Below are 19038 nucleotides of genomic sequence, written 5' to 3'. Positions count from 1 at the left end.
CACAGGGGTGCTAGAATTTTTTGTTCTAACATTTAGTCTTGGATCCCAGCTCCTAATGCAGAGCTCCTAAACCCTTTGTAATTTTTTCAGTGATAACAGCACTAGGATAATCTGCTCTTCTAATATTTGGTCTTTGATCATGATTCCTGACAGAGTTCCTAACCCCTTGGAATTTCCTAGGTGATAGGAATGTATTTTGTTCTAATGAGATGACTCTTGGTGGGCTCCTGGATGGGGGCTAATCACCAGATTACAAGCTTGGAAATTTCAGCTCCACCCCCAGTTTTCAGAGAGGAGAGACAGCCTAGAAACGGGTTAATGATGAATCATGCCTACATGATGAAACCTCCATAAAATTCCCAAAAGTACAGAGTTCAGAGAGCCTCTGGGCTGGTGAACAGGTCTATGTGCCAAGAAAGTGGCACACCCCAACTCCACAGGGACAGAAGCCCCTATGCTTGGGACTCTTCTGGGCTTCACCCTCATGCATCTCTTTATCTGGCAACTCATCTGTATCCTTTATCATATCCTTTATTACTTAATAAACTGGTAACACATTTCCCTGATTTTTGTGAGCTGTTCTAGCAAATAATCAAATCCATAGTGGGGGAGGAGGTTGTCATGGGAACCTCCAACTGGTAGCCAAGTCAGACTGAGGTTGAAACTGACATCTGAATTAAGTTGCAGTCTTGTGAGGCTGAGCATGTGGGATCTGACGCTATCTTCAGATAGTGTCAGAATTCAGTTGTTCAGTTGTAGACACCCAGCTGGTGTTGCAGAGAACTGCTTGGTTTAGGAAAACACATCCGGTATCAGAACTGTTATGAGTGTGACAGTGTGAGAGAGTAAAGGAGAAACATGGAAACTCAGCAAGTAAGGCTGGCATGGTGACAAGACAAGAGCTGGGCCTTGATGGAGGAAGGAGCACAGCTCTAGACTGCACTGTTCTTTCAGACTGTACCACACAGTTTAAGGCTTATGATTTCCCAGTGGCCTGTAACTTTCTAGAAAGCATATCTGTATACTCACACTAACCTCAGAATGCTATGCATTCCAAAAGTTGCCAAATGAGTAAAAAATATACTCATATATATGACAGAATGTCAGGAAAATAGAAAATTCCAGTTAATAAATAAGGTTAAATGTTTAACAAGATGAACTCAAGAACCTTAGAAAAAAAGGATTTCAAAAACGATTCACCAGAATCTAGTGGCACAAATCTCTTCATCAAGCTGGCTTAGGTGAGATGGCCTTCCTGTTCAGAAACTGAGAGGATGGTGATTTTGCTGAGATATGCAGAATGGTTAAAGAGCACGAGCCAGTTAATCCTGAGTCCCAGTCTTGCCACGACCACTTATCAGTATAGGGAAAATATTTAAAATCTCTGAGAATAAGTTTTTTTAAAATCTATAAAATTAACATAATACAACCTCAAAAGATTACTTTGAGGATTCGATGAAAAGATACAAGTTAAATATATTAAGCATAGTGCCTGGTACACAGCAGTCTCCCCGATAAACCACTAAAACTGGCAGCTTTAATTACTACCGTTACTACTAAAAAAGAGTTGAGGTCAATTCTGACATCTGAGATAAAATGCATTGTCAGCACTTAAAAATAAAATACTTGGAAGAGCTCTGGGGTCATACCAGAATTCAAATCCCAGCTCTACCATTTCCGAGCTGCATAATATTGGACGAGTTCCTTAACTCTCTATCCTTCTGTTTCTCCATCAATAAACACAATATCTAAAGCATGAAGGTACCTTGAAAATTAAATAAGACAATGTGTATGTGCTTGGTACATATTAAATTGCCTCAACAAATGCTAATTTTTATTACTATGCTAATTATTGAGATTCAGATCTGTGAGGCATCCAGGAAGAAATTATTAAATTGAAGCCTGAGATTGCAAAGAGACCATATCGAGTAAAATGGGAGAAACTCAAAATTCTAAAATTGGTACACAACTGGATTAACAAGGGAGAGCTAGCAAGAGTCAAAATGAAGAGAGAAAATCAGGTCACACTCTGAATAAATGATGTTCAGTTTTATCAAATGCTACAAAGATGAGAGGCACAAGGATAAAGAGGTTACTGAATTTAATAAGGCATAGTGAATTCTACTTTCCTTAGCTATTCAGCTAGATGTTTTTCTTGTTCTTTTATTCAAACTGCTTTCTTGGAGCGAGAATAGTTTATCCTTTCAAGAACAAGCTGAGAACAGAGCTATTCTTTCCTAAAACATATCCCAGTGGTAATGTCAATCTAGAGGAAATCCCCAGAACACATGTGGCTTCACCTTGGCTTTCACTTTCTAAATGGCATTTATTTGTACCTGCTGTCATTTTAGCAAGGCAAGAATAAACAAGGAAGAGAAAGAGAAGATAGCAAGAAAGTATCAAGAAAGTGGGAAGAATAGTTACACATCCTATGGTAGTAGTTTAAGTTCAATGATTAAGCTCTGGCAAGAGAGTTAGCACAGGTTGGTCAAGGGGTTTGGAAAATCACCCTTAAACTTTTAGATTAAGAAATCAGGGTATCTTTATTCTGCTCCTTTGATATTAACATGCTGTTTGCCCCAGAACAAGGCCCTTCTCCATTCTGTTTCTCAGGCTGTGAGGTTCTAACAAAAAAGTTAACTCAAAGTCAGGGATTAATCTTAGCTTTTGTATTTCCCGTCACCTTACCCCAGTTAGTGCCTAAAATAGGATCTGTGTGGTTTGTGTAACTCAATAAATGTTAATGACCAAAATTAAAACTGTGTAATATTCAAGGATATCTGGAAAGACTCACTTCTGTCCAAATCTCATCAAATCATTGTTATTAGAGAAGGCCTTATATCCCCTTTCTGTTTAAGGCTACTAGAGGCAGAAATCAAACTGTTCATTCTCACGAAGAGGTGCCCTGAGGCATCTGAAAAAAAGAAATTTTATCTTCAGAGTGCTAGCAACAACCCCAATCTTCATCTACTAAGGACAGCCAGCAAGCGCTGAGCCAAGCAGCAGACGGCCTGGGGAGAGCTGAGGTTGCACACACCTGTGTGGATGCGCAGGTGGTTCTTCAGGTTTCCAGCTGTAGTGAACTGCTTACCACAGTTGGACTCAGGGCACACAAAGGGCTTCTCCCCATTGTGGGTTCTCATGTGCACCTTCAGCCTCTGTAGTACATAGAAGCTTTTCCCACAACCTGCTGCAGGGCAGATAAAGGAGCGGTCGTTTCTGGAGGAAAAAAAATCAAGTAAGCAACAAAGCCTGAAAATGCTCTTTGCTAGACAGAGTAAGTCAAAGCTCCTATTGACTCTCAAAACAGATAGTAAATCCCAAATCTGGGTGTATGAGAATCACTTTAAGTTTGTTAAAACTACAGATGCCCTATTTCTTGAAAATATTGATTTACAGGTTCAGAGTAGAGTTTAAGCTTATGTGTTATTAAGTTCTCCAAGAAATTATGTTTTATGATGAGATCTTGAGAACTCTTGCTCTAAGGCATTTAGGTGACAAATGTCTTATTAAATATTTGTCAAGAACAAGGTAAATGAGACAATGCAAACGTCTCTATTAAAGAACAAAAGACATCTTAACCACAAGTGAGCTGGAGCCCCTGTTTTCCTTTAATCTGTCAAGTGGGGGGATTTCTGTCAAGTTCCTTCAGAAACATCAACATTCCTGAGTTTCAAATATGGAATTTTGGGTTTGCTCACCGATGAGTTTTGAGGTGGTACTTAAAGTGAGCAGGCCACACAAATGTCCGGTCACAGCCTTCAACTGTACACTTAAGCTTCTTCTCCATTTGAGGAAGGGGCCCAGAATCTTTGGGTTGCCCATCACCAGAACCAAGGTGGACATTTTCTCCTATAACAGAGTCACATATTTGTAATCCAGGGAAGGATTCTGCTCAGATACTTTGGTTCAAACAATAAAACCACTGCTAGTGATCATTAATCACATATCTACCTTCACCTTCCCCAGCAATCTTTGTATGATCAATTAACAATAGAAAGTGATTGTGCTCTGCACCCCCATCCCCTTACTTACTCCACAGAACTACCAAATGCCATGAGACTAGGCCTCTTTAACAAACGTAAGAATTATCCAAAATGGTTAAAAAAAAAAAAAAGCTGCAATCAACCTATTGTGCATTACACACTGGTGAGGAAGCAGGTATGGCGACACCAGAAGTGGAGTCCTACAGAAGATCACCTGATGCTCTAGGTAATCAAAACCTGTATTTTAAGAAGGAGCAGTCAGTCTGGCTTAATCATGGACTTATGGTAGTTAATTTCTTTTGTAGACAACCAGTCTAAGATTTCTACCTCCTGAAGTCACTTTGGCTGTTTCTGTCACTCTAGAGAATAAGAATCACCTTCTCATTACCTGTACCACTCCTCCTCAGTTAAGAAATATTTAAGAATGCAAAAACTCAGTGCATTTTAAAATTTCTAATCATATTTTTAAAAGTTAGAGATAGTACCTGATCAAGTTTTTTGTTCAGTAGAATAAAAAGAAGCGAGGAGAGGAACATACACTGCAGTGACTTCCTTAAATTTAAATGAAATTAGTTAACTATATCTTTAAATTCCAGATTAGCAGGTGGTGCATCCTTTCTCTCATTTTCTTCAATACATAGATGGACATCAACAGAGAAAAACATTCACAACCACTTGTTGTCGTTGTTCAGTTGCTAAGTCATGTCCAACTCTTTGTGACTCCATGAACTACAGCATGCCAGGCTTCCCTCTCCTTTACTATCTCCCTGAGTTTGTTCAAACTCATGTCCATTGAGTCAGTGATGCCATCCAACCATCTCATCCTCTGTCGCCCCCTCCTCTTGTCCTCAATCTTTCCCGACATCAGGGTCTTTTCCAATGAGTTGGCTCTTTGCATTAGGTGGGCAAAGTACTGGAGCTTCAGCTTCAGCACCAGTCCTTCCAATGAATATTTAGGGTTGATTTCCTTTAGGATTGACTGGTTTGATTTCTTTGCTATCCAAGTGACTCTCGAGAGTCTTCTCCAGCATCACAGTTCAAAAGTATCAGTTCTTCAGTGCTCAGTCTTCTATATCATCCAACTTTCACATTCATGCATGACTACTAGAAAAACCATAGTTTTGACTATATGGACCTCTGTCAGGAAAGTGATGTCTCTGCTTTTTAATACACTGTCTAGATTTGTTATAACTTTCCTTTCAAGGAGCAAGCATCTTTTAATTTTGTGGCTGCAGTCACTGTCCGCATTGATTTTGGACATCATTAGAGAAATACATTCACAACCACTTAATTCTGTTATAAAAATATGGAGTTTATCTTTCCATTACAAATACCTTAGGAATAAGATTCATATTTCCATAGTTCCCCTGTCAAAACCCTGTCAAGAGTAGGATAATATGTTATACCTACCATACTTCCTGGAAACTGACAGTTGATCAAAGGCAGTATCTTTCCCATCTATTAATATTATTTTCTTCCCATCTTACATTTTCCTTGCTGTACTTCACCAAATGCTAACTGTAGAACTAATTGCTCCCAGGTTGGAGCAGAACCTAAGATGACTTTTGCTAGTTAATATTAACTTGTTTTTTTAAATACTGCCCCACAGTTTTTTTGTTTGCTTAATCAAAACATGGATAAATTTCAGACAGCACACAAGTGCATATACCATAAAGAAAATTTTCCAGTAACTTCAGAACTCCAGCTAATTAATTTCTAACAAAAGGTCTGTAAAAACCCATGCTAATGCAGAGATTTAAACCAGTGACAGTTAGGGCTTCGTGCAGTCAATTTTGCATAGATATAATCATAAAATAGGGGGAAAAATCCTTCAGAAAAGAGTGAGTTGCCTTGTATTTAAGTCATTAAAAAGTTTCCCAAAGAAGTATTCTCTAAATTACTTTGTTTTTGAAAACAAAGCACTGTTTGCAGAACTGTCTTATGACCTGGTTTTGCACACTACCCCAAACAAAAGAGCAAGAGAGACAAAGAAATTCAATACACCTTACATTGTACATATTGAAGAACACTGTAAACACTTCAAAGACTCTATAGTTATGTGGGTAAGGTCTTTGCATTTGGGATAAAATTTTCAGTGAAAGTAGTATGTATAGAGCAGGAATCAGTAAACTTCTTCTGTAAAGGGCCAGACAGAAGATATTATGGGCTTTGAGGCCATACGGTCTCTGTCACAGCTACTCAACTTTGCCATAGTAGCAGCCATAGACAATCTGTAACTAATGGGCATGCCTGTGTTCCAATAAAACTTTATTTATAAAACTTTATAAAACGGGTGGTTATCTGGCCCTTTGCTGACTCCTGATATACAGCACCACATACAAAATTAAAATATTTCTGTATTTCAATCTAGATGAAATTGATTGTATGTTTGTGGTAATGACAGTACGTATACCTCAACCATCTGTTGTATTACCTTAATTGTCACAGGTTAATGAGAAAATACAGAGGCAGATCTAATACAAACAATATTATGGCAAAGGTTTTGCAGTGTTTTAGGAGTGGCTTGTATAGAGCCATGGTCCTCAAGCTTTAACATGCATCGTAACTATAATGAGGGCTTACTAAAAACGTTTCTGATTCAGTAAGATGAGACCTGATAATGTGCATTTCTAAACCACTGGTGATGCAGATGACCTAGCGACCACACTTTGAAAATTACTAAATAGAGAAAAAGTGGCCCACAGTAAACAGTACAGGCACGCTGAACTCAAGAAAAACCACACTATACCCTATTTGGATATTCAGAGGTCTTTTGATGAATTGGCTCCACCCTCCTTGCCCTGCCTGCCCCCTAAAAGCAGCACTATGGTAGCTGATCACTGCTGAACTGCCATGAGCAACAATTTAGTTTCAGTGAAACACTGCCATCTGCCACACTGATTTAATATTAATTTCATTTTTATCTGTTTTATAGTTTTATGTCTATTGATAAAGCCATTTGATTTCATAATGGTGTAAAATCTCTAAGTATAAAGAACAGTACAAAACCAACTGAAGTTAACACCAAGATCTGTGAAAAAATTTTTTCCGTTAAAAAGGCTTCGGTAATATTATTTAAAGCTGACAACTGTTAGTTGATTCTGCATACGAACCTGTCATGACTGAGTTATTTTATAGAAAATAGGATACGCAATTTACACATTTCTAGCCTTCTGTTCTCACCAATAAAGTAATCTGGATTATATGCAACTCAAAAGATAGCCATTTTCTTACCAAAATCTCTGAACAGAATACTGGAAAGGAAAATAACACAGAGGTCTCACCATTGCTGCTGGTTTTTGCATTCTTTGCCAGCTGTGCCCGAGTAGCAGCAATCAAACTGTCATGGGCCAACTCCTGAACCCGGAGGAACCAGGGAATGCTACTGTCTGTGCTCTCACTGGAGAGGAAATCATTCCCTGAATCCTCTGCCTCATCTTGTACAAATACCAAGTGTTCGGCTGAAGAGCCCAGACCTGGAAGAAACAAGAGAATATATGCAAGTTAACCATGAAGTAATCCCTTTGATTGACCCTGGCTCAGAAACCCTCCATGTCCTGAATCAGCTATTCCAGACTTTCACATCTCACCTCAAGCTTCTGTTCTCATCCAAGATTAGGTTATCAACTCTCTACTCCCAGCTGAGAGACCTAGTCTTTATCTCACCTCCTCCTGTTTCAGAAGCAAAGTATGTTTCCTAGCAACCCAGCTAACCCTTACCTCTAGGATCCAATCCTATCTTTTAGTTATCTCCTCTCCACCTTCAAACCCATTCCTCCTTAGTGGCCACCTTACAGCTTCCCTTTCAGCCTTTCAATCTGTCTAAGCTCAAGCCTCTCCCACATTTTTCTTTTTTATAGAAAATCTCAAGTATGACTCTAAATATCACCTTCTCACCTATTCCTTCAAAGTGATGTTTCTTGAAGTTTCTTAACTTCTAACTCGTGTATCTACTTTCTCACCTGCTGTCCACTCCCCACCTCTTTTAACTCTAGGCTCCATCTCTCCTACCTCAGTAACAACTGCTCTTGCTAAGTTCACCAGACATACACTTTCCAGTCCTCATCTCACTGGCCCAATTTGTAGTATTTGGTATGATTTACAGAAGAAAAGATACTAAACGTGGCTTCCCCCACATCATTCTCATTCAGTTTTTTTGATCCCTCTCTACTGGTTCCTTCCCATTCTTCTATCACCCCCTTAAATTTTTTTTCAGGGGCCCAGATGTGCCCTTGTTTCTGTTTCAAAGAACTGTTTCAAAGAATTCATGCTCATTGTTTCATATACCTCCCAAATGCTGGTAAGCACTAAAAACTACTTATTTCACACCACACCTCTCTAGAACTCTGGATTCCTGTTTCTAACTCTCCTTCTAAGTGTTCCTCTGAAATCTCAACATCAACAGGCACAAATCGTTCTCCCCCCATCCTGTTTTTCTTGTGTGCACCATCTAGCTAAACATACCACTTAACTCCCTCGTACAAGAAAATGTTAAGTCATCTGAGAGTCTGCCTTTTTCCTCTGTATGTTCAATTGATCACCAAACTACACCAATTCTCCAAAATAATAATAATAGCTTCTTTCCATTTTAAGTATGACTAAGTTAATTATTCCTCCCCACCCTCCTGCCCCGCCTCCACGTTTTTTCTTAAGCATGAGTAGAGGTCAGAAAAATATAAAGAATACCTGCTCTTGTTAGGTTAAGAAGAATAAAAGAAGTGCTATCACTTGGCTGTAGATCTTGCAACAAGCTAGGGGACTCTGGAGTGGACAAAAACTCTGGAGACTTCTGTACAGTCTGAGCCCTCGTCTCTTCTCCGTCTGGACCCACATTCACCTGAAGGCTTCTCAACACAGCCGAGGAAGGAACCTCCTTGGAGGAGTTCGTATGATTTGGAGTATCATCTAGTAAAGGGAAAATACCACAGCTTTATGTAGTAGCTATCTCCAAGGAGTTCACCATTTTGATACACAGTACCTAACACCCTTGTAACATCACTTAGAAACTAACACCCTTATAGGAGCAGACAGCATTTTCATTTTATGAATATAAAATCTGCCTCAGAAAAGAACAGAGTGTGAAAGGCAGCTAAAGCTCTAAAGGACATCAGTCAAAATGTGAGGGGCAGACTCCTCTGGTGGTTGGCAGTAACTAATAAAAAACCATCCACATTTGGACATTACAGACCTTTGTCCTTTTGAGGCAAAGTAAATATTAACTCAAGAATAGGATTTAAATTTTAAACTGTTTTTCTTGAGAAAAGATGCCACTCTAATTTTCATAACATGCATTTGAGAGGTCTGGTGAATTATTAAGGGAAAAATCACAGCCTGCAACACAATTGAAACTGTACAGAATCATCAACATGTTTCATGAGGGTTCTGGATTTATACCAGATGTAAAGAAATAATTCAGAAGACTTGCTTCTAGAGCTTTATTCTAGGGGAGGGGATGAATTTCCAAAGATTCTAATTGCAACATAATGCGGAATTACACTACTGTGCTAAAGCATCCAATGTTTTCAGGGGTTTCATTCATCTTCATAGAATGCAGGTTACATTTTTCTCTTTTTTGAAGGAGATAACCGTTAAGATTATAGGAATAAAGTAGAAGCCTAGGCACAACACTGCCATTCTAAAGCCTAATGAAGTTGCACAGCAAAGTAAATGAACTTAATGCCACTGAATTGGTTAAATGGTAAGTTTTATTCTATATATGTTTTACCACACACACACACAAAAAGCCTGTTCTTAAATACAGTTCATAGCAGCACTGTTTGTCATAATATGATGCTGGAAAATAGCTACATATTCATCAACAGTGGCATGAATCAGTAAGTTGTGATATACTCATAGAACAGTATACAGCAATGAAACCAAACAAACCACAGCTATACACAAGGATGAATCTCACAAATACAGAGTAAAAGAAGAAAGGTACAACAAGATACATTCATATGATTCCACTCATTTAAAGTCCACTTGACTATTAGCAAGGAAAGCATTATTTTTGGATGCAATGAATTCTTTATTTTCTGGAATGAGACTTGGGGGATTAAACTTAGAAAGTGAAGTGAAGTGAAAGTCGCTCAGTCATGTTCGACTCTTTGCGACCCGACGGACTATACAGTCCATGGGATTCTCTAGGCCAGCATACTGGAGTGGGTAGCCTTTCCCTTCTCCAGGACTTAGAAAACAAAGAATTAATTGTTAAAATATTGAGGACAGTGGTGACAAATGGAAGAACAGAGGTTTTCTTTATGAAGGAGAAACCCATGGAAGGCCTGAAACCTGGCAATATTCTCCTTCTTGACTGGGCGGTGGGTATCTCCTTCCTTAATAACTCTTCAAAATGTATATCCATATAGTTTTGTGCTTTTCTGTGTCTAGCACATATCCCAACTAAAAAATGTAGGTTATAAAAAAAAATATGTAGGTTATATATCCACACATATTTAGGAGGGAGGGGAATGAGGTTAGCGAGGTATATACAGATATGTTTGTGTTTCTAATAATATGTTTCATGAGCTGGGAGGTGAGTACTTGGGTTTTCCTTTACTATTATCTATATCCGGCTGTCTAAAATATTTTAAATCAAAGTTAAAACTAAAAGAAGGTAATGTAGAAAAGAATACAGATGCTCTTCTTTCTGTTTTCACTTCATTATTGTTAAAAAATATTTATCCAATAAATTAAAATTAGGAGAGAAAATTTAGGGGGAAAATCCTAATGAAGATCAACACTTATTAGCACATGGAAATTTTCACATATTGAAAATCCACAAGGATTTGGAAAGACTACCAACACACCAGTAGAAAAATGGGAGTTGAGAGACGGAAGATGTGGGAAAGATAGGAGCTAGATAGAAACACTTTAAATCAACACTGGTTGAATATATCTGCCCTTAAGTCATTTCAAAAATCAGAGAGGAAAACAACAAAAATCAAAGAGAAAAGAACACCACTAGAGGATAGTAATCAAAAGATGTTATAACAAATAAGTTGTCACAATAGATGACACTTCCCTGATTTAACATTAATATTCCAAATTTTAAATATTTCAATTTCCAGAAAATAAAGAATTCATTGCATCCAAAAATAATACTTTCCTTGCTGGTAGTCAAGTGATGGGATCTCCTCCTCCTCATACAAAGCTAATCTCACTACCCATGCTCAGCATTCTACTACTTCCTCCTACCTCTCCTGGAGCCTTCTTACCAATCACCCGCTCTTTCTGTTCACAGCTTCTCTAATGGCCTCTTTCCCCTTAACACAAAACCACCCTCTGATATTTCAAATCTTAAAAAAATTTAACTCTTTAATCTACTCTATGTCCTTCTCTTTTTCCTTCCCATAGCAAGACAACCTTTAGAAAGTATTCTTCCTCAACTAGACTCATCCTTGCAGTGCTATCTCAACCTGCTACAGCCTGGCTTTCCATTTCCTCTCCAAGGAACGTGTCCTGCCTAGGGCAATAATGACTTCACCGATCTATGGCACTGGTGGTGGTTTAGTCCAACTCTTTCAACTCCATGGACTGTAGCCTGCCAGGCTCCTCTGTCCATGTAATTCTCCAGGCAAGAATATTGGAGTGGGTTGCCATTTCCTTCTCCAGGGTATCTTCCAGACCCAGGAATTGAACCCGGGTCTTCTGCACTACAGGTAGATTCTTTAGCAACTGAGCTATGAGGGGAGCCCATCTCATTGGGATGGTCCCTGTATCACTAGCCTCTTAGAAGCATTTGTCAACTTGACCACTCCCTTGGGTTCCATGCCTGCACTTCATGCCAGTATTCCTCCTATTGCTCTAGCCTCTTTTTATTCCCTCCTTCACAGGCTCTCCTGCCTCACCCTGTACCTTGAATAGGTACCTTAAGTTCCATGCGGTTCTGCCTTGGCCTCCTTTTCTTCTCACTCTCACTCTATGGGTGTTCATATCTGTTCTTATGACTTAAACTATAGGTGCAGGGAGTTGACAGTCCAGTGGTTAGAACACCGTGCTCTCAATGCTGAGGACCCAGGTTCAATTCCTGGTTGGGGAACTAAGATACCACAGGCTGCACTGCACAGCCAAAAAATTAAACAAATAAACTACCAATGCGTCACGACTCCCGTGGTTGCCTTTCACCATGACTCCTCTAACTTTTACAGTTTCTACCAGTCAGTTATAAAGGCAGTTATCCCATTCCACCAGTACCACAGAGCAGGCTAAGTTCTTTTAAGTCTTGTTTAGCTTATCTTTGATGACACTAATTTTTACCTGGTAACATTAGCCGACTGCATTCTGAGGCTTCAGTCACTGGAAGTAGGGACAAGCAAGTTATGTCTTTAGCTTCTGATTCTACTAACCCCTGTCCCAGGGGGATGGACGTATTCTGAACAAACTGTACCAGGAGCTGAAGGGGAAGAGGGGGATGTGGAGACAACAAATAATACAGGTTCTCAGAAATATATCTAAACTTCTGAATTTACCAAAAGGAGACTATGTCTTGAATTAAGTCTTGACTGCTCACTACTATCTGCCTTATTCATAGGAAAACCAGATTAACTACAAAATATTATATTATTTTTACCAAATGTTCTGTTCTAGACAAAAATTGAATGATATGGAAAGTAATAACCTTTCACAAAACAGAGAAATGATAAAAATAATTATAATTATAAATGGTGGCTATTACAAATTCAACTGCAACAATGTGTATGATTATAATATACCTTATAAAGCACTTTTCTGTGTATTGGCTCTTTTAATCCTCACTGAACTCAGTAAAATCACATGTATTTCAAAGGTAAGAAATCAAGATGAAGACACTAAGTTACTAGTCCAAGGTCACACCACTAGTTAGGAGCAGTGTCAGTCTTCATACTTAGGTAACATGATTCCAAATTTAGCTATCTTTCTACTAAACAACACAAATATTCTAAAATTAGAATGAGAAAAATGAATAAAAATTATGTTTAAATCCCTTAATCACATTTAAAAAGAAAACTTATTAATATATGCAATTATATAATCAATATAATTATATTAATATATACAAAATTAATTAACATGGTTTGTGGTACTAAAGATTTACATATGTGTACATATATATGCCATATAAAAATAAATTTTGTCATTATATTATCTAAATGTATAATAATTTATACTTATTTAAAAAAAATGTGACAGTGAAAGCCTCCCAGCCGTGTCCAACTCTTTGCGACCCCATGGACTATACAGTCCATGGAATTCTCCACGCCAGAATACTGGAGTGGGTAGCCTTTCCCTTCTCCAGGGGATCTTCCCAACCCAGGGATCAAACCCAGGTCTTCCGCATTGCAGGCGGATTCTTTACCAGCTGAACCACAAGGGAAGCCCCAAAACTAACAAATATAAAAAGTCATAAAAGGTAAGAACTGAAGTTTTAAATTTTTGAGAAAGTAGTAATAGAAAAATAACAAACTAGTATTTACAACCAAACCATATGACCTACAAAACTTAAAATATTTACTACCTGGCCCATTACAGAAAAAGTTTGCTGACTCTTGAACTAAGAATAAACTCTCTAACACAGCCCACCAAAAGAAAAAGAAACCAGTTGTCTGGGCTCACCTCTGGTTTGGATTCTAACTCATCTGATAACATTGATTCAGCTTCCAAATTCTGTAGCTGTTCAGGGGACAGGTTAAAATTTTAATTCAGAGTCAATGACACCTTCTTGTTGTGCTCATATTCCTCTAGGAAGTGCTATGCTTTTCCTGTAAGATGCTGTGCTGGCTGGGTAATCAATGTCGTCTAAAAAAGGAAAAACGAGAGAGAGAGAGAGACTTCAGAGCAGCAGGAAAATGTAGTTAAAAAAACAAAGCCACTTCTTTATATATTCCCAAATCACAACAGCAAGTAAAGAATTCAGCCCCAAACACTTGTATTAAAATAGAACAAGCCCAACATGTATCAAAACCCATAAAAAGTCATACTTCGATGTAGAATTTCTACTAAGAATCTATTCTAAGAACACAGAGAACAGACTTGTGGTTGCCAAGGGGGAAGTAGGTAGGGGAGAAATGGATTGGGATTAGCAGATGCAAACGATTATATATAGAATGGATAAAGAACAAGGTCCTACTGTATAGCACAAAACTATATTCAATATCCCATAATAAACCACAATGGAAAAGAATATGAACACATGTGTACATATACATATATACACACGAGTCATTACGCTGTACAGCAGAAACAGAACACTGTAAATCAACTATACTTCAATAAAATAAATTTTAAAATAAAAAATAAGCAAAGGTTTTAAATATGGAAAAAGCTATATGCCCAAGGAATTTCACCTTATCATTTGTGATATTAAATAACACTATAAGCAACATATAAATACATATATATATTCATTTAAGTAATGGCTGACTACGGTATGACACTGTCACTTAAAAATAGTTATGAAAACAAAGCAACAACAAAAAATGTTAATGACATTAAATTACAAAAACAAAATACAAAACAATACATTTGCTGTCATTAAAACCAGTTACGACATGCACAGGAAAAAGTACACAGGAAAAAGTAAGGAAATTCACACAGCCGTGACAGTCGCTGTACTGGATGGGTGTGGTAGCCTGGTGTAACATTTTTCTTAATTTCTCAATTTTGTATAAAAGATAAGTTATACGGTCAAAATTTGAACAGCCTTTCCCAAAAAAACAGAACTCTTGGGACCCTCATGAAGCTGTTTCCCCCACTTAAATTCTTACTTTCTTCATGACTATCTTCAGTGTTGTGTTTGGATTTCTTTTTCGTTTTTTGTGTGTATTTAGCTATTATGGATTTCTGGTGTGTGATTACCATGAGGTTTGTTTTTGTTTTGTTTTTGTTTCATTTTGCTTTTTGGCTGTGCTGGGTCTTTGCTGCAGTGTGCAACCTCTTCGCTGCAGCACACAGCCTTCGCTAGTTGTAGCACGTGGCTTAGCTGTGTCATGGCTTGTGGGATCGTAGTTCTTAGACCAGTGATCAAACCTGCATCCTCAACCACCTGACCACCAACAAAGTCCCTACCATGAGGTTCTGGTATAGTAGTCTCTCTCTCTCTCTGTCTCTCTCTCTACACACACACACACACACACACACACACACACACACGATTGCTTTAAGTTGTTGATATCTTAATTCCAAATGCATTTTAGATATCCTGCATTTTTACTCTCCTCCTCTCACAATTACTGGTTTTGATATCATATTTTACATCTAATTGTTTTGTGTGTCCCATAACTGCTTATTGTAGATACAGATGATTTCATTACTTTTTTAACTTCCCTACCTAGTTTGTGTGTGGATGATTTCCTACCATTACTGGATGCTTGCCTTTACCAGTAAGCTTGTGTATTTCGTAATTTTCTTTTTTCTAGTTGTGGCCCTTTCTTTTCCACCTAGAGAAGTTTCTTTAGCGTTTGGTGTAAACTGGTTTGGTGGTGATGAATCACTTTAGCTTTTGCTCGCCTATAAAGTTTGATTTCTCCATCAAATCTGAACAAGAACCTTGCTGGGTAGAGGATTCTTGTTTGCAGTTTCTTCCTTTTATTCACTCCCTTCTGGCCAGCAGAGTTTCTACTGAAAAATCAGCTGATAACATTGTGGGAGTTCCTTTGTATGTTATTTGTTGCTTAGCCCTTGCTGCTTTTAATATTTTGTTTATCTTTACTTTTTGTCATTTTGATTACTATGTGTCTTGGCATCTTCCTCCTTAGGTTAATCCTGTATGAGACTCTTTGCACTTCCTGGACTTGGGTGACTGCTTCCTTTCCCCTGTTAGGAAGTTTTCAGCTATTATCTCTTCAGATATTTTCTCAGGCCCTTTCTCTCTTTTCCTTCTGGAACCCCTGTAATGGGAATGTTAGTGTGTCAGATGTTGTCCCAAAGGTCTCTTAAAACTAACCTCATTTTTTTTTCATTCTTTTTTTCTGTTCTGCAGCAGTGATTTCCACCACTCTTTCTTCCAGCTCCCTGATCTATCCCGCCTCATTTATTCTGCTACAGATCTCCTTCTAGTGTATTTTTCATTTCAGTTATTGTCTTCTACAACTCTGTCTGGCTGGTCTTCATATTTTCTAACTCTGTTAAAAACTTCTTGTGACTTCTCACTCTGTGCATCCATTCTTTCCCTGAGGTCTTGCATTATCTTTACAGTCATCACTCTAAACTCTTTCTTAGGTAGACTGCTTCCTTTCTCCACTTCACTTAGTTGATGCTTGGGGGTTTCATCTTGTTCCTCTGTCTGGAACATAATTTTTGCCACCTCATTTTGTCTAAATTTCTGTTTGAATTTTTGTGTATGTGGTAGGTTAGTTATGTTTCTCAGCCTTGGAGAAGTGGCCCTCTGCAAGGGATGTCCTCTGTGTCCCAGCAGTACACTCTCCTCTTGTCACCCAAGGGTCCCAGAGCAGGTTCTGATAACTATGTGCGGACTCAGTTCCACAGACTGCGGGGTTGTAGTTTTCTTGCTTCTGGTGTCTACCTGGTGGGCAGGGCTGAGTCAAGGGGCAAGGTGGCTGTGGGATCAGGAAGTCTTTAGGCAGCCTATCCGCTAATAGTGGGGCTGTGTTCCTGCCCTGTTGCTTGGCCTGAGGCATCCCAGGACTATAGGCTGTTGGGTGGGGCCAGGTCTTAGTGGTAATGACTCAAGCAAGATGTCAGCTGCCAGCAAGAGTTCACACAGATGAATACGCCCCAATATCTCTGCCAACAGTGTTGACGTCCTCAGGGTCAGCCACAGTCACTGCCCGCTTCCCAAAGAGACCCTCCAAGACCAACAGGTAGGTCTGGTCCAGGTTCCTAAGAAGTCACTGCTTCTGCCCTAGGTTCTGGTGCATGTGAGACCTTATATGCACCCTCCAAGAGTGGAGTCTCTGTTTCCCTCAGTCCTGTGGAGCTCCAGAAATGAAAAGCCAAATGCTCCAGGTGCTCCCCCTTCAGATGCCAGATCCCCAGGATGGGTAGCCTAACTTGGAGCTCAGAACTCTTACTCCTGTGGGAGAACTTCTGCAATGTAATTATTCTCCAGTTTGTGGGCTGCCGTCCTGGGGAGTACGGGATTTGATTATATCAAGAGTGTGCCTCTCCTATCGTCTTGTGGCTTCTTCCTTGTCTTTGGATGTAAAGTATCTTTTTGGCAGGTTCCAGTCTTTTTCACTGATGATTGTTCAGCAGTGAGTTGTGATTTTGGTGTGTTCATGAGACAGGGTGAACTCAAGGTCCTTCTATCGTGCCATCTTACCTCCCATCCTCTAAATTCTTACTTTCTTACAACTTTTCTTTCAGGATTTTGGTAATTAAGTCTGCTTTATTTTGTACAATTTTTGCTAAAATTGGGGAGCACTATTATATACAAAGTAAGCATACAGGATAAAATATATCAAGGATGGGAGTTTTCAATACATACCAAGGTAGAATGGAAAGTCAGAACAAGAAAGACTTACTCTACAAAAAAAGGGCATTTAGAAGTACGTGAATAAATGTTTATTGCCCTCTTGGTTCAATCCTCTCCCATTGCTGGCTTCCAGAAATCCTCATTTTCATCATTAAAAAAACTTGTAAAATGTAAATGAAAAGGCTTGCTTTAAGTTTACCACATAAAATTAAGTGTCGTAAATCCGACTTTTCCCTTTACATGTTTTTCTCACTTGAACACTATAACTGCTCAATGTAGTTTACCAATCTCTCTTTTCACAGAAGAAGGAACCAAGGTTTAGTACAATTATTTGTCCAAATTATTAAGCTGCAGAGCCAGCACTCCCACCCAGAGCAAGTTAGCGAAAATAGTAATTAAATCCCTCTAGGTCTGGTCTTGAATCTTCAGGATTTAAGAATTCCTTTTCCCCCATTTCAGCTCATTTCAAGAAGCCAAGAAATTATCAAATGTTTGTTTAGGTTATCCTTAGGGTTCTTCCAACTTTAAGATTCCAGGATTATAAAATCTCTAAGAAACTAGACAACTATTTACTGCCCTTTTTATTTGTTAGTTTTCTTAGAAACTAATGGTACTGGCTCCATTTCTGATATCCTTACTAATGAAAAAAATTTTTAAATTAAGCATATGAATATGTGTACCAAACAAGGGGAAAAAATCAGATATACTAGATTTTAGACAATTTTACAAATCTGTTATAATAATGTAGAGAAGGGAGCTGCCACCTCTCTTATAGTTTAAGAGCCACCTCTAGATCACCATTTCTCAAGGGTTCATGGTTATCTGTGACATTTCATTTTAGTGTTTTCATTTCAATGATAATTTTTTAAAAATTAACACCCATGCATTTTCTGGAACAAATCAGTATCCATATTATAACTGAGTTCTGTGTTTTTCCAGTAGTCATGTATGAATGTGAGCGCTGGACAATAAAAAAGGCTGAGTGCAGAAGAAATGATGCTTTTGAACTGTGGTGCTGGAAAAGACTTGAGAGTCCCTTGAACAGCAAGATCAAACCAGTCAATCCTAAAGGAAATCAACTCTGAATATTCACTGGAAAGACTGATACTGAAGCTGAAGCTCCAATACTTTGGCCACCTGATGCGAAAAGCCAACTCACTAGAAAAGACCCTGATATTGGAAAAGATTGAGGGCAGGAGAAGGGGCGACAGGACGAGATGGATGGATGGCATCACTGACTCAATGGACATGAGTTTGAGTAAACTCCAAGAGTTGGCGATGGACAGGGAAGCCTGGCGTGCTGTAGTCCATGGGGTTGCAAAGAGTTGGACACAATTGAGCGACTGAACAACTGAGTTCTACCATACAATTTGGTGCCCAGTTTGTGGTCTGTATGTTTGCTGTATAAATAAAAGAAAGACAAGTAGGTTGCAATACAACAGGCAGATGACCTCAAAAGAATCTGTGCTGGAGCACTCAGTACCTTATCAAGTGTAGTGGGTGGATCTCATCTAACACAGCAAACCTGCTATGTACATTGAGCTATTTCTAGTCCCAATTCAAATTACCCATTTAAGAGATTTCAAAAACAATTCAAATGTTTTTTTACGTAACAGCTTCACTGAGATGTAATTCACA

The 19038-nt window shown here is 38.7% G+C and overlaps 1 protein-coding gene across 4 annotated transcripts in view; it reads right to left on the bottom strand.

The window, feature by feature from the left end:
• ZNF410 (zinc finger protein 410) overlaps nucleotides 1–19038 on the bottom strand; it is a 43911-nt gene that overhangs the window by 11935 nt on the left and 12938 nt on the right. For all 4 annotated transcript variants that reach the window (XM_055538622.1, XM_055538620.1, XM_055538623.1 and 1 more), the window contains exons 2-7: nucleotides 13581–13763; nucleotides 12246–12381; nucleotides 8673–8891; nucleotides 7271–7462; nucleotides 3702–3852; nucleotides 3038–3219 (exon numbers count right to left, since the gene is read on the bottom strand). In XM_055538622.1, coding sequence (XP_055394597.1) covers nucleotides 3038–3219; nucleotides 3702–3852; nucleotides 7271–7462; nucleotides 8673–8891; nucleotides 12246–12381; nucleotides 13581–13613 — 913 coding nt within the window. In that variant the 5' untranslated portion in view covers nucleotides 13614–13763. The remainder of the gene's footprint in view (nucleotides 1–3037; nucleotides 3220–3701; nucleotides 3853–7270; nucleotides 7463–8672; nucleotides 8892–12245; nucleotides 12382–13580; nucleotides 13764–19038) is intronic.

Source organism: Bubalus kerabau, chromosome 10 (genome assembly GCF_029407905.1).
Source record: "Bubalus kerabau isolate K-KA32 ecotype Philippines breed swamp buffalo chromosome 10, PCC_UOA_SB_1v2, whole genome shotgun sequence".
NCBI classification, from domain to species: Eukaryota; Metazoa; Chordata; class Mammalia; order Artiodactyla; family Bovidae; genus Bubalus; species Bubalus kerabau.
This window is presented reverse-complemented; position numbering and strand designations above follow the sequence as displayed.